This window comes from Desmodus rotundus, chromosome 12, assembly GCF_022682495.2.
Source record: "Desmodus rotundus isolate HL8 chromosome 12, HLdesRot8A.1, whole genome shotgun sequence".
NCBI classification, from domain to species: domain Eukaryota; kingdom Metazoa; phylum Chordata; class Mammalia; order Chiroptera; family Phyllostomidae; genus Desmodus; species Desmodus rotundus.
Genome location: NC_071398.1, coordinates 52,058,461 through 52,082,675, shown reverse-complemented (window position 1 = coordinate 52,082,675; position 24,215 = coordinate 52,058,461). Strand labels below are relative to the sequence as shown.

The 24,215-nt window shown below is 42.6% G+C and overlaps 2 protein-coding genes across 3 annotated transcripts; both read left to right on the top strand.

Annotated features, from left to right (window-relative positions):
* The first annotated feature begins 1,253 nt into the window (after window positions 1-1,253).
* LOC112313579 (zinc finger protein 256) lies at window positions 1,254-12,846 on the top strand. The gene is made up of 3 exons (XM_024570173.3): window positions 1,254-1,562; window positions 4,211-4,337; window positions 7,888-12,846. The coding sequence occupies exons 1-3, from the start codon at window positions 1,461-1,463 to the stop codon at window positions 9,636-9,638; spliced, it is 1,980 nt and encodes a 659-aa protein (XP_024425941.2). The 5' UTR covers window positions 1,254-1,460; the 3' UTR covers window positions 9,639-12,846.
* Window positions 12,847-12,971: 125 nt separating this feature from the next.
* LOC112313572 (zinc finger protein 418) lies at window positions 12,972-24,214 on the top strand. 2 transcript variants are annotated; one of them, XM_024570162.3, is made up of 3 exons: window positions 12,972-14,598; window positions 17,167-17,293; window positions 20,413-24,214. In XM_024570162.3, the coding sequence occupies exons 1-3, from the start codon at window positions 14,497-14,499 to the stop codon at window positions 22,572-22,574; spliced, it is 2,391 nt and encodes a 796-aa protein (XP_024425930.2). In that variant the 5' UTR covers window positions 12,972-14,496; the 3' UTR covers window positions 22,575-24,214. The 2 variants fall into 2 exon arrangements, with proteins under 2 accessions (XP_024425930.2, XP_071075961.1); XM_071219860.1 differs by lacking the exon at window positions 12,972-14,598 and adding an exon at window positions 14,617-15,337.
* Window position 24,215: the final 1 nt, after the last annotated feature.

The following is a 24,215-nucleotide window of genomic DNA, read 5'->3' as shown; positions in this document are numbered from 1 at the left end:
AAATTTCTTTTGTTACAATAGTCACAATATCATTTCTTTTTTAATTTTATTTTTATATATTTTTAAATATTTTTATTTATTTATTTTTAGAGAGAGGGGAATTGAAGGAGAAAGAGAGGAGAGAAACATCAATTGTGTGGTTGCCTCTCACATGTCTCCTGCTGGGGACCTACCCCACAACTCAGGCATATGCTCTGACTGGGAATTGAACTTATGAATCTCTGGTTCATAGGCCCACACTCAATCCACTGAGCTACACCAGCCAGGATCATTTTGAAATGAAAAAATAAACACCAATAACTTCGTTAGAATTCAATTCTCCCATTAAAAAAATATTTTGCATGATTGATTTGTTTATAAGTAAACAATTGACTTTAGTTTTTTAAAAAATATTTTATTTATTTTTAGAGGGGAAGGGAGGGGTGGAAAGAGAGAGAAAAACATCAATATGTGGTTGCCTCTAGCTCCCCCAACTGGGGACTTGGCAATGTGCCCTAACTGGGAATTGAACTGGTGACCTTTTGGTTTGCAGACCAGCACTCAGTCCACTGATCCACATTGGCCAGGGCTCAATTCTATCACATTTTTAAAAGTTTATTTTTCTTGCCCTGGCCGGTGTGGCTCAGTGGATTGAGCGCTGGCCTGTGAACCAAAGGGTTACTGGTTTGATTCCCAGTTGGCACATTCCTGGATTGTGGGCCAAGTCCCTAGGAGGGCATCTGTGACAGGCAACCACACACTGATGTTTCCCTCTCTTTCTCCCACCATTCCCCTCTGTCTAAAAATCTTTTTAAAAGAAGTTTCTTTAAAAAATATATATATTTTTGATTTGTTTGTAACTAAGCAATTGAATTTAAAATTTAAATTTTGTATCTGAGATCTTTTTTATTTCAAAAGTTTGTCATATTCTTGGGTTATATTGGTCATATATGTGATGGTATTTGCAGGTCATTTGTCTGATAAAATTTTCCAGACCCTGTACTGGAGTACCTCCTTTTGCTATATCTGGCTGTGTAGAGTTGCAGAGAGAAAACATGCACGCGAGACCCTTCACCAGGAGCAGATAACATCTTTCCTTTATCATTTTCAAAATTTCTTTTTGGACCAGGACGAGTCATTTACCTGTACCTTTCCGGGTGAAGCTGGGCCTTTTGTCTTGGAATCAGGTGGAAAACCCTTTTCACCTCCGTGGACCCCAGGAACCACATTACCCAGAAGCCTGTTGGAGGGCTCAGAAAAGGATTTTTCTGTTGGGACGGCATGCATGTGGGCGGGACTTCCGTCGCCCTGCTGGTGGGCACTTTGTCTGCTCTCAGGATCCCCACACCTGTCAGAGGCGGCTCAGCTTTGGTTCTCGAAAGAGATGCCCTTGATAAAAATTGGGAGAGTCCTGGTCGCAGCGGCACAAACGCAATTGTGAGGCTCCGTGACTCCGCCCAGGTGAATGCACCTCCTCCAGGATGGGGACCCTGGTGCCCGGCTCCCCCTCCTCGCCCGCTGCTCCTGCCTCAGTCCACCCACAGAGTCCGCTGGTTGAGGGCACGTTGAGGCGCCTGACTAAGGTGAGTGCGCGTCCCCCTGGCCCTCCCTACCTGGTCCCAACGAACCTTGCATTCCGGGCGCATGGTGCCTGTCAGGCCCTGCAGCCCAGGCCCCGGCGTCTGGGATTGTGGGGCGCTCTTGGGGATAAAGATATGAGGAAATGGGAGAGGGTGACTGGCTGAGGGCCGCCCTGTAAAGACGCGCAGGTGCTGCTGTACCAGAAGGATCCAGGACCCTGGCTTCGGCCTTACATCTGCTTTAAACAGCCTGAGGCGGAGTCACGACCTAACTGGGAGGCAGAGGGATTGCACTGACATTCTGGGAGTCCTGCGAGCCTGGGGAGGTCGTGAACCTAGAGAGACACAGGCTGTGTCATGGTTTTCAAAGATTTTAGAATTTTGCTCAGATAGAAAACCAACTGGAATTGACTAATGAATATGGTGAGGCACAGGAAGAGGATCCCTTGTTCAGGTCACAGTGCTGGTAACAGGTGGCACTGAGGTCAGACACTTGGCCAGAGGCCACCAGACTCCAAGGCTGGACCCAGATAAGGCTGACCCTGCTTACCTGGAGCTGAAGGGAGGTTGACTGCATCTTCCCACAGGTTCTGAAGTTGAAAACCATTATGTAACTAGACAAGGAAGGACAGGGTGTCGCAGTCCCTCCCTGATGGTGACATTACTGTATAGTACCTAAAGACTCTTCCCTTCATAATTTCCCAGCTCTCCAATAAGGGGACCCTGGGGAACCCCAATTCTGAGTGCAGGTCACAGATAATGTCAAGGTGCTCCCATTTCTGGTGTCAATGTAAGAAACATTCAAACCTGTACTTTTAAAAATGTTTATTTGAGCTAAACTGAGTACAATTGACTGAAAACAAAATCTCAACGGAGTGAGAACATGCTTCAAAAAATGGCAGTTTTAGCACTTATTTTATACATCAGAATCAAAAGGGAAGACATAAGTTGGCTACTTGACATCCATTGGTGATAGGTGTGGGAGAAAACAAGGAAGGAAACTCTGACATTAAATAAAAAGTAAAGTTGAATAGACACACACTTCTACATTGGCGGTAATAGGATAGTTAACAACAATGAAGGGTTTTTGTTCTCTGCTGTGGGACAGTATTTGTGTCCTGAAGGGTAAGGAGAAAGAAAATTATCCTGTCATTCCAAAGGTTTGTTAACATTGGTGCAAAAATAAAAAGATGAGCTCAGTTAAAGTAAAAGTTGACCTTCCTTAGGGAAGATCCAGGCCTGGGACATGACTCCTTGCCATGACTCATTTTTAGTTAGAAAGTTTTAATTTCATACCATCTATATAGGTATTTTCGGTCTCTCTATTTATAATGCCATCATGGAAGACTCCCCTGTGCTGGCCAGGTTTAGCATGTGGCCACCCTTTTTTTTTTTTTTTTTTTTTTTGGTCTACACTGGAAGCCTGTGTAAGCAGTTATGGAAAGTTATCCAGGGAGAGACAGGTACACGTGCAAATGCATGGAGGTGACACAGAGCTGGGAATAGGAATAGGCACCTCAAGGAGTGGGCTGGGTGGCAGGGATCAGAGTCATACCTGTAAAGTGGCCAAATGATAATTTGGGAATCTATCATGGAGATAAGGGGGTATTTGCATAAGAGGAATGTATTGGTCTCTCCTGGATTTAACAGGCTACATCTGGCTGCATAGTGGAAAAGTGGTTATAGGAATTAAGGGAGCAGGCAGGAAGATCAGGACCAGGCAAGTTCTATGATCTGGAGGATTGCTGATAGACCAGAGATGGGTAGAAGGAAAGGTAGAAGGAAAGGTTGGCTTGTTGGTCCACTTTTTTAATTCTATTTTTTCCCATTACCATTTATCCTCCTTATACCCTCTTACACCTCCACTCACCAACTTCTTCCCTCCTTTTTAAAGAAGGGCATGTAGAATTTCAGATTTTACAGCTATACGAGAGAAAGGAAAGTGTTCAAAATGACCCTAGTGTTTTGCTCATACCAGCTGAAGTGGTGCAGGTTCAATCAGCTGGGCTGAGGAAGATGGTGGAAGGTTAATTCTCTTTGGGAATACCAGAATGTTCTCGTGGTTAACATTTTTAAAAGTTTCAAAGAGCAGTGAGTGGAAGCATCCAACGAGCAGCTGAACACATTAGTCTGGAAACCTAGGTAAGTTTAGAAGATGGAGACATGCAAAAGTCTGGCTCTTTTTTGCATGAGGGTGAAGGTGGCTGAACCGAGGGAGTCAACTTGGGGTGTGAACATGTGAAGCAGGTAGAGATCCCACAGTGGTGTGCACAGCCAGAGGAAGTGTGAGCCAATGGCCCTGGGTTTTTGGTGTTGGGATTTAAGGGTGGAGCATAAGACCATGTTTGGCTGTGTTTCAGAGGCATGATCTGGGACTCCGTGGAATTTCTTAGCTGGAAGAATGGGGCCCTGCAGGCATGACCTGAAGCTTAGATGGCATTTATTTGCCCCACTTCCTGTTATCCTGCCTGCCTTTGCTGAGGGCGAAGTAAGTGTTTCATGAGGTTGTTATGATAGAGCAGGCAGCTGTTTTACCAAGGGCTGGTGTCCTCTCTGAACTGGGGGCCTTAGGAGGGATCAGGTGTGGGGAGAAGTAGGAATACAGGGTCTCAGACACACTGTTTCAGATTCATTTGTATTAATTCTGACAGGTTTCTGTGACCTTTGAGGATGTCGCAGTGTATTTCTCCAGGACAGAATGGCGCCTCCTTGATGAGGCTCAGAGACGCCTATACCTCGATGTGATGCTGGAGAACTTTGGTCTTATATCTTCGCTTGGTAAGACATTGACTCTCCTGTGCAGTTTTCTTTGGCTTACCTGCACCCCCATTTCCTCAGGGTTGCACTCTTCTTCTTCTATCCTAAGCTCTAAGGATCCTGACCAGACTTGCACCCAGGAAGCGCTGGGCAGTCATGTGGTCACCCCTGATCCTGTTCCCAGGTGTCTTTCTTTTTGGCTCATTGTCTCAAACTTTTTTTTTAAAGTTTCTCTCTTTTTTTAAAGATTTAATTTATTTACCTTTAGAAGGGAAGGGAAGGAGAGAGGGAAAGAAACATCAGTGTGTGGTTGCCTCTTGTGCTGCCCCTTGTTGGGAACTGGCCTGCAACCCAGGCATGTGCCCTGACTGGGAATCGAACCGGTGACTTTTTGGTCTCAGGCTCCACTTAATCCATTGAGCCACACCAGGCAGGGTGCTGCAAAGTTTTAAACTAACTCTCACGTTCATAAAATAAAAACACACCCTCACATTCACTGGTGATCTGTTCTATGCTTTGCAGTTCCCATGCCTTTCATTCCTTAGGGGTTTCTCTGTCCTCACACGTGGACTGTGCGTATACTGTTTGCTTCCCAGAGTTTCTGGGTAGACCTTGTACTTGGCAGAGCCAGTTTGTTTGCATTGCCTCTCTCCCTACAGCCCCAAAAGCTGCTGTAGTCAACTTGCATAGGGAAGGATTTGAGGTTACTAATGTTGCCAGAAGCCTAATAGATTTCACGTTTATTAGTGAGGAAAAACATTTTATTTATTTATTTATCTATTTATTTATTAGAGAAAGAGGAAGGGAGGTAGAAAGAGAGGGAGAGAAACATGGTGTGTGAGAGAATAAGTGATAGGTTGCCTCTCTCACACCCCCAACTGGGGACCTGTTCACCTGAGTATATGTTTGTTGACTGTTAAAATGGAAGAGATTGAGAGACAGAAACATCAATGCGAAAGAAAAACATTGACTGGTTGCCTCCTGTAGGTGCCCAGCCTGGGAATCGAGCTCACAAACTTTTGGTGCAACTTTCCAACTAACTAAGCCACTGGTCCAAGTGTGTTTGATGTTGTCTATTTTGTCTGAGAATTGTAACTAGTCCTGCTCTCTTTGGTTTTATTTGTGTGGAATATTTTTTACATCTGTTTCTTTTCAACATATTTGTGTCCATAACCTTTTTTTAAAAAAAGGTTTTATTTATTTATTTTTAGATAGAGAGGTAGGGAGGGAGAAAGAGAGGGAGAGAAACATTATTGTGTGGTTGACTCTCACATGCCCCCTACTGGGGACTGGTCCACAGTCCAGGCATGTGCCCTGACTGGAAATTGAACTAGCGACCCTTTGGTTCTCAGGCTGGCGCTCAGTGCACTGAGCCACACCAGCGAGAGCCATAAACTTTTTTAAAAGATATTTTATTTATTTTTAGAGAGGGAGAAGGGAGGGAGACCAAGAAGGAAAGAACATAGATGTGCAAGGGAAACATCAATTGGTTGCCTCTTCCACACCCCTAACTGGGGACCTGGCCTGTGGCCCAGGCATGTGCCTGGACTGGGATTTGCTGTTCAATGCACTGGTCCACACCAGCCAGGATGAGAAGTAGTTTTATCTGCATGTGTATACAAGAGTGCTTGGTAAGTGATGTGCTGTGTTTTGTACTGAAGACAAGTTTCAATAACTGTTCTTCTTTCTGTCCCATGAGCTGAGGTCAGAGTACTGAAGAATGTAGGGTCCTCAGTGACCAGGGCGTTTTCCAAATACTTATCAGTGTGTTTTAGAGTCTTTGTTGGGTATGAACTGGTGTTGTTCCTTCATGAGAAATGTTGTGCCCAAGGGGATTCCTCTTGATATCCATGCTAACAAACGCTACAGGTTTCTTTGAGTTGAAGTTTGTGGGGAATTTGCAGATATTACAGAAAATCCTAAAGTTCTCAGTGAAAACAGTTGCCATGGTCTTCAGAAACCAGGCCGCTAGAGTCCACGGTAGCCCATGAGCAGTGGCTTGGAATGGAAGTTCTCACTCTTGTCTTTTGAATCTAACCATCTTTACTAAGACAGTTTCTTAGGTAACTTTCTGTGAGTTCTTTGTTTATACTCCACTCATGGCTCTTTGGAAAAACTGGTCTCCTAAGCATTTACCCCTTTCCTCAAGGATGCTTTTTAACATGGAAAATTGTCTAATTATTATTATTAAAGATTTTATTTGTTTATTTTTAGAAAGGGGTAGGAAGGGAGGGAGAGAACCATCAATGCATGGTTGCCTCTCATACACCCCCCACTGGGAATCTGGCCTGTGCCCAGGCATGTGCCCTGACTGGGAATCGAACGAGTGACCCTCTGGTTCACAGGTCGGCACTCAGTCCACTGAGCCATACCAGCCAGGGCAAAATTGTCTAATTATTTTTGAAGAGGGTGGTATATTTGTATTTTTTATCATGCCAACTTTCTGTCGTCACTCACATAGACCTTTTTCCTTTGGCTTGTTTGTGCTGAGTTGTTCTGCGACAGTGCTGGTTATTTATCTCTTTGGCTTTCTCTTTGGAGTTACATCATCAGTAATCCATGTTATTGCTCAACTGGGAGGGAAGTGGAAGAGTCTTTTGTGTATCACAGGAGGGACATGAGTCCAGCCACAACAGGATGGGCTCACAGGGGGTCTGGCATTAGTGAATGGCACTTAGGGAGGGTGTGATGCCAGGGCTTTGTTAAAACATAACAAGCAACCTGTTCTGTTTTTGTCTGCATTTTGTCACCTATGCCAGTGGCCACACCTTAATCTACATGTTCTTATGCAGTGTTGGCACTTTGCCTATTTGATAGTTTTAATAGGTATCATTTCTACTCCAGCTATAGCTAGTATCTGCTTCTCTAACCTCCACACCACAACCATTTCTCTAAGGAGTCTTTTTGGTGTGCTCTCCAATTTTGGTCAATTTCTGTTGAGCCTTAAAGTGTGCACATTTTTCTTTCTTTCTATTTTTTTTGTTAAAGGTTTTATTTATTTTGCAGAGACAGGATAAGGAAGGGAGAGAAAAGTTGATGTGTGTGAGATTCGTCAATTTGTTGCCTCTCATACAATCACAACCGGGGAACTGGCTGACAACTCAGAAATGTGCGCTGACTAGGAATCAAACCTTTTGGTTTGTGGGCCAACGCTCAATCCACTGAGCAACCCCAGCCAAGACCGACGTGTGCACATATTTCCAGAGGAGCCTTGCAAACCATCTGGTCTGCAGATGCCGATTCATGATATTGGGCATATTCACATTCCTCTACATAGCCTTATGTCAGCAGCAAAAAGGCTTTTGCAGACAGTCATGAACACTTGTAAACCCTGCCTCTATTTCTTATGACCCACTCTATCCTAGTGTCCTTCGTATAATGAGGTGCCCATTATTTACTCCCCTAACTGGCCTAATAATATACAACCACCACTTTTTCAGAGTCTATCTCAGTTGTCATGAAAATGATGGCATAGAATCATGCCTTGCATGTGACAGATGCAAATCTGTGGTGAGAAACACCCCTCCCTATAGATCACTAAGTACGTCACCAGTGTTATCTTTTTGTTCAGGTTGCTGCTGTGGAGCAGAGGATGTGGAGGCACCCACTGAACAGAGCGTTTCTCTAAGAGTCTCGAAAGCGAAGAATCCCAAGACAGCTTTGTCTTCCCAGAAGAGCCACCCCTGTGAGAGATGTGGACCAGTCTTGAGAGACATTTTCCTCTTAGTTGACCAGCAGGGAACACAACACAGCTCGACACTGGTGAGGTGTGGGGCATGTGCAAAACCACTTTATTTCAGTGCACAGCGTCACCAGCACCAGGAGCAGTGGGATATGACAAAAAATTGTTTCTTAAGCAATGTGGACAGAGTCTCACTTACAGAGAGCCACAATTTCCATATATCATGGAAGCCTTGTACCTCCAGTCAGGTTGGAAAAAACCTCCTCATCAGCTCAGAACCTCTCAAGCAACTGGCTACTCACACCCAGTTCAGTGAAAACAAAATCTCTAAGTCTGTAGTGACTTTTGGGAGTACAGAAAATTATTATACTGCCAGAGAATGCCAGAATGCCGTTGGCTGTAACCACACAGTTGTTGAGGACCAGGGATTCCTTACTGGAAGACAGTGTTTTCTGTGTTGTCAATGTGGAAAATCTTTTACCAATGGCTCTGCACTCCATGATCATCATAGAATTCACACTGGGAAAAAGCCTTATAAATGTGATGAATGTGGAAAATTTTTTAAGAGGAAATATGACTTTAAATGTCATCAGAGAGTTCACACTGGAGAAAGGCCTTATGAGTGCAGTGAATGTGGGAAATCTTTTACCAGTAGCTCCGCTCTTTGTTATCATCAGAGAGTTCACACTGGAGAAAGGCCTTATGAGTGCAGTGAATGCGGGAAACATTTTACCAGTAGCTCTGCCCTCCGATACCATCAGCGAGTTCACACTGGAGAAAGGCCTCATGAGTGCAGTGAATGCGGGAAACATTTTACCAGTAGCTCTGCCCTCCGATACCATCAGCGAGTTCACACTGGAGAAAAACCTTATGAGTGCAGTGAATGTGGGAAATCTTTTACCAGTAGACCTTCCCTCCATGATCATCAGAGAGTTCACACCGGAGAAAAGCCTTATGAGTGCGGTGAATGTGGGAAATCTTTTAGGAGGATATATTACTTTAATTGTCATCGGAGAGTTCACACTGGAGAAAGGCCTTATGAGTGCACTGAATGTGGAAAATCTTTTACCAGGAGCTCTGTCCTTCATAATCATCAGAGAGTTCACACTGGAGAAAAGCCTTATGAGTGTGGGGAATGTGGGAAATCTTTTAAAAGGAAATATTACTTTAATTGTCATCAGAGAGTTCACACTGGAGAAAAGCCTTATGAGTGCAGTGAATGTGGGAAATCTTTTAAGAGGAAAGAAAACTTTAATTCTCATCAGAGGCTTCACACTGGTGAAAGACCTTATGAGTGCAGGGAATGTGGGAAATCTTTTACCATGAGCTCTGCCCTTCTTAAGCATCACAGAGTTCACACTGGTGAAAGGCCTTATGAGTGCAGTGAATGTGGGAAATGTTTTACCTATAGCTCTGACCTTCGGTGTCATCTGAGAGTTCACACTGGAGAAAGGCCTTATGAGTGTGCTGAATGTGGGAAATCTTTTACCAGTAGCTCTATTCTTCATATTCATCAGAGAGTTCATACTGGAGAAAAACCTTATGAGTGCAGTGAATGTAAGAAATGCTTTAGACAAAGATCTGCCCTTATTCAACACTATCGAGTTCATTCTGGAGAAAAGCTGTATGAGTGCAGTTAATGTGGAGAAACTTACATGAGTAGCTCTGCCTTTTGTCGTCATTGAAGTATTCACACTGGATAAAGGCTTTCTGAGTGCAGTAAAGTTGGGAAATCCGTTACCAGTAGCTCTGCTTTCTGTTATTTTCAGTGAGTTCACAAAGGAGATAGTCTTTATCCGTGCATGAATGTAGTACATCCGTTAGTGCTAGCAGTCACTTTTATTAGCATCAAATAGTTCACAGAAAAGTAAGGCCTTATGAGTGCAGTGAGTGTGAGAAATGTTTTATCTTTCACAGTAAATTTCATTGTCATCACCTAGTTCACACAGAATTTTGGCCTTATGGCTGCAGTGAATATGGGAAATTTTTAGTTTTTTAGTGTTTTTTTTTTTAATCTTGCTTTTAAAGATTTTACTTATTTCTAGAGAGGGCCAAGAGAGGGAGAGCAACATCATCTGTGTTGCTTGTTGTGCTGCCCCAACTGGGTACCTGGCCCCCAACCAGGCATGTGCCCTGACTGTGAATCAAACCAGCAAACCTTTTTTTCACAGGCTGGCACTCAATCCACTGAGCTACACCAGCCCAGGTAGTGGGAAGTTTTCTAAATCAGAAATCTTCATTGTTCTAAAAAACTTCCCACTGGCGAAAGCCTCATGAATGCAGTGAATGTGGTCAAACCTGTATCTGTAGCAGTCCCCTCTGGTGTTATCAGAGAGTTCACTGTAGGGAATGGCCTTGTGCTTGCAGTGAATGCGGGAAGTCTTTTTCTTGTATCAGTAGTTTCCATTATGATGAGAGATTTTACACTTCAGAAATGCCTTTTGAGTGCTGTCAATATTGGAAATCTTTTACCAGTAACCATGGTTTTCATTGCCATCAGAGAATTCACAATCACTAAGTTCTTAAAGTTAAGAAAATTTGGGAAATCTCTTATGTCTAGCCATTTCCTTTATTATCTTCTGAGAAGTCCCACGGGTGGTAGGTTTTATATATACATGCAATATGAAATTTTTTTCCTGTAGCACTAAGACCCCTTATGTTCAGAGATTTCACTTTGGGGAAAGGCCTTATGAGTATAGTGACTGTGGGAAATTTTTTTTCTATGTTTTCTCTTTTCCTGTCATCAGAGAGTTTACACAGAAGATAGGCCTAATGGGGCCATCAAATTTAAGAAATATTTTATGTCAGAGTCATGGTCACCTTAATCACAGTTCACTGATTAAAGGCTTCAGGTGTGACGTAAACATGGGAAATCTCTGGTCATAAGTCAATACCCTTTTGGCATTGGAGAGTTCTCACTGTGTCAATGCTTATATTTTGGGAAATGTATTTTATTTCCTGTGCAATGACACTGAAGAAAACTTTCTGAGGAAACCTGTGTATTTAATTTTATAGGTTCACAGTGCAGACATGTCTCAGAAGTTTGTTTAACTTTTGAAGAACCTAACAAAGTACATCTAAACTAATTGTGACTTTATGCATTCTTACCCATAGTGTATGAGGGCTGCATTTCCCCACTCTAACAGAATCTTCTTTTAACAATTATAAATGTTAGCTCTTTTCATATGTTCATCATGCTCTCTCTGTTCCTTTAGTTGCATTTCCCTAAGGATTTATTCTGAGCATTTTTACAGGTGTGTATATACTACTGATATGTTTTTAGTAATGTGTGTGCTCACATAACTTACCAATTCTTTTATTAATTTTGGCTATTCTCTAACAAATAGGAAAGGAAAACAGCAAAGACATGTTGCAATGTCACCTGTTTTCACTCCTTGAATAACAAGTATTTTTTGATTTATGGAAAATTTTTAGGAATAATTGTTTTTAATAGTGGAAAATATTTCCAAATTATTTGGATTTCTTGATGTACACAATGCAGTAGGTATATATCATATATTTGAAGGAATAATCTGCATTATTTACATAATCACTTTTATAAGTTCACACATTTAGTAATGTAATAAAAAGCCTTGCTTTTTAGTGTTCACCCATTTTTATGGTCCATCATCTGTGGTTTGCTGGGCTGGAGCAGGATTTGAAGGTGAACTGGGTGGATTAGGATGAATAAGTATTTCTTGAGCTCAAGGCCCTCCTAGAAGCCCAAGGGAAGAGTTCAGTGGTTAGACTCCCCATACCTTGGGCCATGCAACCTGAGTTTAACGCTTGGATTAGTGACCATTGTTATGATTACAGGAAAGCGATGCACTCTATGGACCTCAGTTTCCGCCTGTGTAAAAGAGGGGTAAAGAGAAACCTTGATCCTGGCCTTGGTTCTTATTCAAAAAGTAGTGGCTATACCCTTAGTTATCACCTGAGGGAATCATCATCTGGCTAGTCAGCCCTGCGACCCTCTGCCCCACGTGCTTGTGAAAAATAAATGGAGATTCTCAGATACCCGATATCTGCTTTAGTCCACACAGAGATAGATGGAGGAGATAGATACCTTCAGGGCTCCTATATCTCTGTATGGGTTCTGCACTTGGGAATCTTTGGGTGACAGGAAAACTCACCAAAACTCACTTCACTGACGTGAAATTAATGATGGCACTAACCACGATGCTTGTGAGCATCAATCAATAGAGGTATTCCAATCTTCTAAGAATAAGACATATCTGGGAATATTGGTTATGCACCAATTTTATATTTCCTGCCAGAAGGGGTGCGATGTTGGCGTCCATGATTGTGTGGAAACTGGGCACCTGAATCTGAGGTAAAGGTTTTGAATTTGAGGTTTTACCACTTATCCTGAACATGATGATCATTTCTGCTGAAAATGCATTGACAGTGTCTGCATGGGGACTGCAGATTATTTCCAGAGGAGAATTAGATCAAACTACAGAAAGGTATTCCTGTTGATTAATGAAGTTATACAATAAGAATTACTTACATAGCTAGAGAAGAAAAGACTCTATTAAGCCTGAGAAAACAGGTAAGACACAATGGGTGGTAAATAAAGGACACTGACTTCTAAGAACAAGAGATTTAACTGGAAATTTGGCTACCCTGAAATTGTTTCTCCAAAGTGTGAGTGCATTTCATTCATGAGAACCTGAGGAAAAAATAGGTGACAAAGATAGTTGTAAGCAGAAAAATTTAGAAGAGTGTAAGGAAAGACATGGCATCAAGTTTCATTTCTTTAACAATCACTTATTATTTCATCTGTTTTTAGGCTGTTCTAGGTCTGTGTTACTTATCAGTGAGTAAATAAAGGTGTTTGCAACCTGGCTTCCTCAAAGCCTTTATTGAAGGCTAGCCAAGAAGTCAAAGAGAACATACTTAATATCATAGTAAATTGTAAAGGGATAGGTGCCGTTGCAACATGAAAAAAGCAGCACACCAAAAGGACAAGTGTGCGGATCCTCAAGGCTTTAAGAGCTCTCGCTGAAAAAGGGGAGAAACATTTCATGAGATCGGATCGCTGTTCCGTGGACAATTAAAATGCAGTACAATTTTTCATGTTAGTGAATTGGATAGTGTCAGACCATTTCTATGATCACTATCCCAGTAGCAGAATGCCGGAAATACTATATTTCTTATTTTTTAGAAGTGATTTTTAAGTAATATCTGGTAAGATTTTATATTTTTTTCAACTCCTCTCATGTTACTTAGTTTTAATGTTTTTCAAGTTTTGGTTTCTGTTTTACTGTGATATTTTCTCTAAATTTTTAAATAACACAGGCTTCCTATAGAATTATTGATTTTTTAATATTTATTGCATATATGTACTTCTATATTTTTTAATTCCAATATTTTTTGCACTTTTCTCATTTGGAGGTATACATAGGTTAGCATTCAGTAGGAATATGTTGTTTATTTACTGTAAATATAATTTATAAATATGGTCTTTATCTTATTCCATTAGGAATGCAAGAAATATCATTGGACCTCTGATCTTAAATATGTCTGGGGAGCCCAAAATTTCTTTTGTTAGAGTAGTCACAATATCATTTCGAAATAAGAAAAACACCAATAACTTTGTCAGAATTCAATTCTCCCATTTAAAAAACATTATCATAATTTATCTATAAGAAACAATCGACTTCTATTTTGAAAAGATTTTATTTTTAAAGATATTATTTTTAGAGAAAGGGGGAGGGAAAAAGAGGGAGAGAAACATCAATGTGTGGTTGCCTCTCACATGCCTCCAACTGGGGACCTGGTCTGCAACCCAGTCATGTGCCCTGACTGGGAATTGAACCAGAGACCTATCAGTTGTGGGCCAGGACTCAATCCACTTAGCCACACCAGCCACGGCAACTTCTATTTAAGTTTTATGGTTTTTAGGTTTTTTTTAATTTCAAAGGTTTGTCTTACAGTCTTGTGTTATATTTCCCATATATGAGATGGTGTAAGCAGGTCATTTGTCAAAATTTCCAGACCCTGTAACGCAGGAGTTCCTCCTTTTATTACGCAACTGGCTCTGTGGAGTTGCAGAGGTAATGCATGTCCATTATTATGCTCGCGAGGCCCTGCAGCAGGAATAGATGACATCTTGTATATTGTTAGAGATTTCTGGGACCAGGACGCGTCCTTTCCCCTCCCCTTCCCGACGAGTCGGGGTGTTGTCTGTTGGAATCGGGGAAGCCCTGTCCACCTCCGTGGACTCTGGGAACCACAGTACCCAGAAGGCCATCGGAGGGCTGAGCTTACGGAGGCTCGGAAACGGCCTTTCCATTGGGCCAAAGGCGGGAGGGCGGCACTTCCGCCGCCCTGCTGGCGGGCGTTTTCTCCGCCCTCCTGAGCGGGTCGGACTCGCGGAGCGTTGGGCCCCGGTGGCCACGCGGTGACGGGAGGTTGGAGAAACTTGGTCTCTGCGTCTCAAAAGCGATTGTGAGGCTCTGTGACTCTGCCCAGGCGACCCGCGCTTGCTCCGGGATGGGGACTGCGGTGCCCAGCTGCCCCTCCTTGCCGGCCTTGCCGGCCTCACCCCGCCCACAGAGTCCTTCGGGGGACTCCGCGCGGAATTTCGCGGCTGAGGTGAGTGCGCGACCCCGAGTCCTTGCCCCTCAGCCCACCGAGCCCTGCAGCCTGGGTGCGGGCACCCTCCGCGTCCTGCAGCCCGGGTGACGGCTATCGTAGGGGCTCGTGGGTGACACAGGGTGTGACGGGGTGGGAGAGAGAGGGCGACGGGCTGAGAGGCCTTCGTGTAAGTAAGCGCAGGTACCGGACCCGGGTTACCCCCACACTGACCCCGGCCGCACATCTGCTTTCAACAGAGGCGGAGTCACGTCCCTACTGGGAGGCAGGGGGGGTGTACCTTCATTCTGAGGGTCCTGGAGCCCGGGATGGTCGTGAACCGAGAGGGGGCAAAGGCTAGTCATGGTTTTGAAAGCCTTTTAGATCCTTCTAGAGAGAAAACCGACTCGAGTGGGGTGACGAGGACAGTGAGCACAGGAAGAGGAGCCCTTGTTCAAGGTCACGGAGCTGGGAAGAGGCCGCACTGAGGAGATTCTTGGCCCGAGGTCACCAGATTCCAGGGCTGGGCGGGGACACAGCTGAGACCTGCTGACCAGGTGCTGAGGGTGGTTGATTGCTTCTTCCCACAGATTCTGAAGTTGAAAACCATCTTGTAATCTAGACCAGGAAGGACAGGGTGGGGCAGTCCCTCTCTGGTGGGTGACACTACTGGATAGTGTCTAAAGACTCTTCCCTTGTTTTTTTCCCTGCTCTTGGATGCGGGGACCCTGGAGATACCCCAGTCCTGAGTGCATGTCAGGTAATATCAAGCAAGGTGCTCCCATTTCTGGTGTTAACGTGAGAAACATGCAAACCTGTAGAGACATTTTTAACGTTATTTAACCAAACCGATGACGATTGACTGAAAACAATCTCAATGGGTTGAGAAAAATAATTTGGAAAATGACAGGTTCGTCACTCATTTTATACATCAGCATCAAAAGGGAAGACATAATTGGGGAACTTTAAATCCATTGGTTATAGGTGTGGGAGTCAGGAGAAAACAAAGAAGGAAAATCCTGATGTTAGATAAAAAAAAAATTATTAGACACATGTATCTTTTACAATTGTGGGTATAGGATAGTTAATATTTAATTAACACAATAATAAGAACAATGGGGACGTTTTTGGTGTCTGCTCTGATGTAGTGTTTGTGCCCTAGGGGTAATAAAAAAGGAAATTACGCTGATGTTCCAAAGGTATGTTAACATAGGTGCAAAAATGCCAAGATGGACTCAGTTAAGGTAGAAATTGGCCTTCTTCTGGAAAGATATGGGCAAAGGACATGACTCCTTGCCATGACTCACTTTTAGTTAAAAAGTTTTAATTTCAGACCACGTATAGTGGCATTTTTAGTCTCTCAGTTTGTAAGGCCATCATGAAGGACTCCCTAAGCTTATCAGGTTAGGCAAGTGGTCCACCCTGCCCCCCTTTTTTTGTACACACTGGCAGCAAGTGTAAGCATTTATGGATGGTTATCCAGGGAGAGACACTTGCCCATAGAAGCAGAGCTGGGAATAGGAATAGGTACCTCAGGTCTCCTTTCTTTATGTTAAAAAAAAAAAAAAAGCATGGGAGGGTGGAGTTCAATAATCAGACCTATTATGTGGCCAAATGATAATCTGGGAATCTGTTATGGAGATAATGGGTCATTTGTATAGGAGGAAGTAGTTGGTCTCTCCTGGGCTCAATCTGCTTTCATAGTGGAAAACAGATTATGGAAGTTAAAAATGGAAGAAGGAAGAATTGAACCTCAGAGGTAGGAGAAAAGGTTGGATTGTTGTTCCAGTTTTTGAATTCTTTTTTTTTTTCCATTATCATTCATCCCCTTCAAACACTTTTCCACCTTTTCCCCTCTATTTTTTAAGGAGGGCAAAGAGAGTTTCAGATTATGCAGCTGAAGGAAAGGAAAAGTGTTCAATGGTGCAGACTCCATTCAGCTGGGCTGAGGGAGATTTTGGTAGGTAGGTCAGTTCTCTTTAGGAATATCAGAATGTTCTTTTGGTTAACATTTTTTAAAGTTTCAAAGAGCAGTGAGTGCAAACTTCCAGTGAACAGCTGAATACATGGGTCTGGAAATCTGTGGAAGGGTCGAGAATGGAATCAAGCAAAAGTGGTGGCTCTTTTGTGCGTGAGGGTAAAGGTGACAGAGCTGAGGGAGTGAAGCTGGGTATGAAGGTGTGAAGTAGGTAGAGATCACACAGTGGTGTGCACAGCTAGAGGAAGTATGAGATGATTGCCCTAGTTACCTGGGACTTAAAGGTGAAGCATAAGACCATATTTGGCTGTTTTTTGGAGGCATTATATGGGAGACTTAATGGAACTGCTTAGCAGGAAGAATGGGGCCTTGCAGGCATGGCCACAAGTTTAGATGAAATTTATCTGCCCCACTTCCTCTTATCCTGCCTACTTGTGGTGAGGGTGATGAGAGTGATTAATGAGACTGTGATGAGATAGCAGTCAGCTCTGGGACCAATCGCTGGTGTCTTCTCTGACCTGGGGGCCCTGCAAGGGGTTCCGTGTGGGGAATATTTGGATTGTAGGATTTCAGGCAAACTGTTCTGGATTCATTTGTATTAATTCTGACAGGTTGTTGTGACCTTTGAGGATGTCGCTGTATATTTCTCGAAGACTGAGTGGCTCCTCCTTGATGAGGCTCAGAGACACCTGTACCTTGATGTGATGCTGGAGAACTTTGCTCTTATATCTTCGCTGGGTAAGACACCGATTCTCCCTGAACGGTTGCCTTCAGCACACCTGTGCCCCCATTTCCTCAGGGTTACAATTTCTTCTATCTTAAAGTCTAAGGGCGTTGACCAGAGTTGAACCCGGGGAGCAAAGGACAACAGTAGCAGGTCTTGGGTCATCCCTGATCCTGTCTCCAGGGGTCCTTCTTTTTGCTGCATTGTCTGAAACATAATAAACTTAACTCTCACCTTCAAAAAACAAGAAAAACCCTCACACTCACCAGTGACCTCAAGTAGACTCTGCATTTTCCCAGTGCCCTTCATTCTTCAGTGGTTGCTCTGTCCTCACATGTGGACTGTGTGTACAATGTTTGCTTGCCTAGTTTTCTTTGTAGTCCTTGTACCTTATAAGGCATGTTTTTTTTCCATGCCTCATCTCTCCCTGAAGCCCCAACACCTGCTGTACTGAACCTTCATAGGGAAGGGTTTGAGGTCAATAGTGTTTGCAGAAGCTTAGTGGATTTCTCATTGATTAGTGAGGAAAAGCACTTTTTATATTCTTTTTTCTTTTTTAAAGAGATTTTATTTATTTTTAGAGAAAGGTTGGGAGGAAGAGAGGGAGCGAAACATCAGTGTATGGTTGCCTCTCGTGCACCCCAACTGGGGACTTGGCCCACAACCCAGGCATGTTCCCTGACTGGGAATCGAACCAGCGACCCTTTGTTTCACAGGCTGGCGCTCAATCCACTGAGCCACACCAGCCAGGGTACTTTTTATGTTCTTGTTTGTAATTTTTACATATGTATTTTTTAAATATTGTGTGTATGTTTATTGACTGCTAGAGCAGGCAGAAGGGATTGAGAAAGAGAAACATGAATGTGAGAGAAAAGTACCTCTTGGTTGCCTCTTGGAGGCACCCCCACTGGGATTCAAACCCATAACCTTTTGGTGCACTGGACAACTCTCCAAACAAGTGAGCCACTGGGCCAAGGGTGGATAAAATATTTTCTATGTATTTATTAGTTCTGTTTTCTCTAAAATGTAGTCAAATTTCAGTAATTCTTTATTGCTTTTAATCGGTTATATCTACCCTTTCAACAATGGGTAGATATAATATTTAAGTTGTCTAGTATTTTTGGGTCGTATTTTCTGCCTTCAGATCTTACAGTATTTGCTTATGTACTTAGGTGCTCTGTGGTTGGGTAAATAGTACCTAAAATTGTTTTCTTTATGATGAACTGACTCCTTTATCGTTTTAGGATGTCATTTTTCCTTGTGATAGTGATTGAGGTTGTCTATTTTGTGTGATAGAGTTTTATCTACTTCCGCTCTCTTAGTTTTTATTTGTATAGAATGTTTTTTGTATCTTTTAATTTTTAAACCTATTTGTGTGTATAAACTGTTTTTAAAGATATTTTATTTCCTTTTAGAGAGAGGGGCACTGGGGAAGAGAGTAAGGGAGAGAAACATTGATGTGCGAGGGAATCATTGATTGCTTGCATCTTGGATGCTCCCATCTGGCTACTGGGCCTGCGTGCTAGGCATGTGCCTGGACTGGGATTCGGTGCTTAACCTACTGATCCACACCATCCAGGGCAACAAGCAGTTTTATCTGCATGTGGATACAAGAGCGCTTGGTATGTGATGTGTTGTGTTTTGAGCTGAAGACAAGTTTCAATTACCATTCTTCTTGCCGCTTGAGCTGAGGTCTGAGTAGTACAAATCACAGGGGCCCTCACAGGCCAGGGCAGCAGTTTTCCACATACATAGGTATCTGTTTTGGGTGTTTTGGGGATAAAGATTGCTGGGGACATACTGATGTTATTCTTTCATAAGTGATGTTGTGGCCAAGAGGATTCGTTTTGATAACTATGCTCAGAAACTCTACAGGTTCCTTTGAGGAGAAATTTGTGGGGAGTATGCAGATGTTATAGGGAATCCTGAAGTTCTCAGCAACAATAGTTGCCATCGTGATTTACAAAACTGGCCACTAAAATCCACAGTAGCACAGGTGCAGTAGCTTTGAGATGAAGCTCTCACTTCTTATATTTTGAATCTGTTTGCTAAGCCAGTTTCCCTGCAGTTCTTTCCGTGCAGTTCTTTGTTTGATTCTTCACTTATGGCTCTTTGGAGAAACTAGTCTCCTAAACATTTCCCCCTTCCATCAAGGGATGCTTTTTATCATGGGTATTTGACAAGTTATTTTGAAAGTGGGTTGAATATTTGTGTTTTTTATTCTGCCAATTTTCTGTTGTCGCTCACATAGATCTTTTTCCTTTGGTCCGTTTGTGCTGAGTTGTTCTATGACAGTGCTGGTTACTCATCTCTTTAGTTTTACCTTGAGTTTCATCATCAGTGCTCCATGTAACTGTTCAACTGGGAGGGAAGTGGAGGAGTCCTTTGTGTATCACAAGAGGGACATGAATCCAGCCAACACAGGATGGGCTCATAGGGGTCTGGTGTTGGTGAATGGTACTTGGGAAGGGATTGATGTCAGGGTTTTGTTAAAAACATAATGAGGATACTGTTCTGTTTAACTGTATTTTGTCACCATTGCCACTGGCTACACCCTAATCTACTTGTCCTTTCACAGTGTTGGCACTTTGCCTGTTAGTTCACATAATTATCATTTCTACTCTTGATTTCCAGCCAGGGCTAATATCTGTGTCTGTATCCTCTACACCATAGCCATTTTTCTGGGGAGTCTTTTTGCTGTGCTCTCCAACCTTAGTCAATGTCTGTTGCACCTTGAGGTGTCCATGTTTCTGTATGAAACTTGCACTACGTCTGCTCTACTGTGGTTGATTTTTGTAGTTTGGGGCACATTTATATCCTCTACACAGCCTGACATCACCAGCAGGAAGGCTTTTGTAGGCAGCCATCAGTAGTGAGACAATTTCTAAACCCTGCCTCTCTTCCTTGTGTCCCGTCACATCCCACTGTACTTTGTTTAATGAGGTGCCCATTATTTATTGACCTTACCTATCTAGTAATGCACAGCTACCGCTTTTTCAGAGTCTGTTTCACTTGTCTTCACAATCGTTGCATGGAATCATGCCTTGATGTGACAGATGGAAATTAGTGATGAGAAAAGCCCTTCCCTCACAATATGTCACTATGTATTTCACCAGCATTTCTTTTTGTTCAGGTTGCTGCTGTGGAGCAGAGGATGTGGAGGCACCCACTGAACAAAACTTATCTGTAAGAGTCTCACAGGCTAAGAATACCAAGGCAGCTTTGACTTCCCAGAAGAGCCACCCCTGTCAGAGTTGTGGGTGTGTCTTGAGAGACATTTTCCTCTTGGTTGACCAGCAGGGAACACAACTGAGTCCCACTCTGCTGAGGTGTGGGGCATGTGCAAAACCATTTTATTTCAGTACAAAGAGTCACCAACACCAGAAGCAGGACACAACAGAGAATGGTTTCATAAGCAGTGTGGACAGGGTGTCACTTGCAAAGAGCTGCAATTTCCATGTGTCATGGAAGCCTTGTACCTCTAGTCAGGTTGAAAAATGCTTGCTCATCAGCTCAGGACATCTTGAGAAACTGGCTACTCACACCATGCACAGGGCAAAGGAAATCTCTGATTCTGGAAAGATTTTTCAAAGTACACAACATTATTACAACCCAGAAGAATGCAAGAAAGTCATTGGCTGTGACCACACACTTGTTGAGGACCATGATTTCCTTACAGGAAGACAGTGTTTTGTGTGTTGTGAATGTGGAAAATTTTTTACTAATAGTTCGGCCCTCTCTGCTCCTCATAGACTTTTCACGGGAGAAAAACCTTATGAGTTTGTTGAATATGGGAAATCTTTCACCAGTAACTCTGCTCTCCATGATCATCAGAGACTTCTCACTAGAGAAGAGTATTATAAGTGTGGTGAATGTGGGAAATCTTTTAAGAGGAAATATGACTTTAAATGTCATCAAAGAGTACACACTGGAGAAAGGCCTTATAAATGCAGAGAATGTGGAAAATTTTTTACAAGTAGCTCTGCCCTCTGTTATCATCAGAGACTTCACACTGGAGAAAGGCCTTATGAGTGCAGTGAATGTGGGAAATCTTTTACCAGTAGCTCTGCCCTCCGATATCATCAGCGAGTTCACACTGGAGAAAGGCCTTATGAGTGCAGTGAATGTGGGAAACATTTTACCAGTAGCTCTGCTTTCCGTTACCATCAGCGAGTTCATACTGGGGAAAAGCCTTATGAGTGCAGAGAATGTGGGAAATCTTTTACCAGTAGCTCTGCCCTCCATGACCATCTGAGAGTTCACACTGGAGAAAGGCCTTATGAGTGCCTGGAATGTGGGAAATCTTTTATTAGTAGTGCTTCCCTCCATGATCATCAGAGAGTTCACACTGGAGAAAAGCCTTATGAGTGTGGTGAATGTGGAAAATCTTTTAGGAGAATATATTACTTTCATTGTCATCGCAGAGTTCATACTGGAGAAAGGCCTTATAAGTGCAGTGAATGTGGGAAATCTTTTACCAGGAGCTCTGCCCTCCATGATCATCAGAGAGTACACACTACAGAAAAGCCTTATGAGTGTGGTGAATGTGGGAAATCTTTTAGAAGGAAATATCACTTTAATTGTCATCAGAGAGTTCACACTGGAGAAAGGCCTTATGAGTGCACAGAATGTGGGAAATCTTTTACCTGTAGTTCTTATCTTATTTGTCATCAGAGAGTTCACACTGGAGAAAGGCCTTACGAGTGCACAGAATGTGGGAAATCTTTTACCTGTAGTTCTTATCTTATTTGTCATCAGAGAGTTCACGCTGGAGAGAAGCCTTATGAGTGCAGTGAATGTGGGAAATCTTTTAAGAGGAAAGAAAACTTTAATTCTCATCAGAAACTTCACACTGGTGAAAGACCTTTTGAATGTAGTGAATGTGGGAAATCTTTTACCATGAGCTCTGCCCTTCGTAAGCATCACAGAGTTCACACTGGCAAAAGGCCTTATGAGTGTGGTGAATGTGGGAAATGTTTTGCCTATAGCTCGGACCTTCGGTGTCATCTGAGAGTTCACACTGGAGAAAGGCCTTATGAGTGTGCTGAATGTGGGAAGTCCTTTACTAGTAACTCTGTTCTCCGTATTCATCAGAGAGTACACACTGGAGAAAGGCCTTATGAGTGCAGTGAATGTGGGAAATCTTTTTCCACTAGGAATGGTTATCGTTGTCATCAGCGCGTTCACACCGGTGAAAGACCCTATGAGTGTAGTGAATGTAAAAAATGTTTTAGACAAAGCTCCTCCCTTATTCAACACTATAGAGTTCATAGCGGAGTAAAACCATATGAGTAGTTCTGCCTTTTGTCATCATTGAAGTGTTTACACTGAATAAAGGCTTTTTGAGTACAGTGAAGTTCGGAAGTCTTGCACCAGTAATTCTGTTGGTATTATCAGAGTTCACAAAGGGAATAGGCTTTATGAGTGCTCTCAATGTAGGATATCCTATAGCTCTAGCAGTCACCCATATTAGCATGTAAAAAAGAAAAGCCTTATGAGTGCAGTGAATGTGGGAAGTGTTTTTTTTCCAGTTTTCTTTTTTTTTTTTTTAAATTTTATTTATCATATAGAGAGATAGGAAGGGAAAGAGAAAGAGAGGGAGGGAAACATCAATGTGTGGTTGCTTCTTGCGTGCCCCCTAGTGGGAAACTGGCCTGCAACCCAGGCATCTGCCCTGACTGGGAATCAAACCAGCGATTCTTTGGTTTGCAGGCCGGTACTCAATTAACTGAGCCACACCAGCCAGGGCTAATTTAGGAAATATTTATCTCAGAGTCATACTCACCTTAATCACAGTTCAAACTGGTTAAATGCTTCAAGTGTGAAGTGATCATGTGAAATCTCTAGCCGTAAGTTTATACCCTTTTATCATTGGAGTGTTCTCACTGTGTAAATGGTTATATTTTGGGAAATGTATTTTTTTCCAGTGAAATGACACTGAAGCAAACTTTCTAAGGAAACCTCTGAATTTAATTTTATGTGTTCACGGAGCAGCCATGTCTCAGAATTTCATGTTTAAATTCTAAAGAACCTAACAAAGTACGAACTAAACTAGTTGTGACTTTACACGTTCTTACTCACAGTGTATGGAGGTTGTTTCTCCCCATCTAACAAAATCTTGAGTGTTTTATTTTTATCAGTTCTGGCTCTTTTTATATGTTCATCATGATCTCTGTTGTTTTAGTTGCATTTCCCTACGGATTTATAATGAGCATTTTTGCAGGTGTATATGCACTGCTGATATGTTTTTAGTCTATTGTGTACTCCCATAATTTACCTGTTGTTTTATTAACTTCAGATAATCTCCTGTAAATAATAGGTGATAAAATAGCAAAGATATGTATTGCAATGTCACCACTTTCGCTCCTTGAAAAACAAGTAATTTTCGCCTTACGGAAATTTGTTTGTTTGTTTTTTTGTCTTTGGAATAATTGTTCTCATTAGTGGAGAATATTTCCTCACTCTTTAGGTTTTTTGCTGTACAATACATACTAGGTACATACATACTTTTAAGGAGTACTCTGCATTATTAACACTCTTTATTACTTTTGTAAGTGCAGACAGTTAGGGATATAATAAAAAGCCTCGGTTTTTAGTGCTCACCCATTTTTATGGTCTGTCATCTGGGGTTTGCTGGGCTGGAGTAGGACTTGAAGGTGAAACTGGTGGTATGAGGATGAACAAGTATTTCTTGAGCCCTCTCGGAAGCCAAAGAGAAGAGATCAGTGATTAGATTCACTCCCATACCTTGGCCATGCAGCCCAGGTTTAAAGCTTAGGTTTTCCTATAATTGTTATGATTATAGGAAATCGATGCTCTGTATGGGCCTCGGTATTTCCCCTTGTAATATAGTGATAAAGAGCAGCCTTGATCCCCCTGCCTTGGTGCTTGTTCAGAAAGTAGTTGCCTTACATTTAATTATCAACTTTGTGTACC

Coding starts and splice junctions, on each gene's coding strand:
- LOC112313579 (XM_024570173.3), top strand. CDS start 1,461: ATGGGGACCCTGGTGCCCGGCTCCCCCTCCTCGCCCGCTGCTCCTGCC. Junction 1,563..4,210: donor CGTTGAGGCGCCTGACTAAG/GTGAGTGCGCGT, acceptor TAATTCTGACAG/GTTTCTGTGACCTTTGAGGA. Junction 4,338..7,887: donor TGGTCTTATATCTTCGCTTG/GTAAGACATTGA, acceptor CTTTTTGTTCAG/GTTGCTGCTGTGGAGCAGAG.
- LOC112313572 (XM_024570162.3), top strand. CDS start 14,497: ATGGGGACTGCGGTGCCCAGCTGCCCCTCCTTGCCGGCCTTGCCGGCC. Junction 14,599..17,166: donor CGCGGAATTTCGCGGCTGAG/GTGAGTGCGCGA, acceptor TAATTCTGACAG/GTTGTTGTGACCTTTGAGGA. Junction 17,294..20,412: donor TGCTCTTATATCTTCGCTGG/GTAAGACACCGA, acceptor CTTTTTGTTCAG/GTTGCTGCTGTGGAGCAGAG.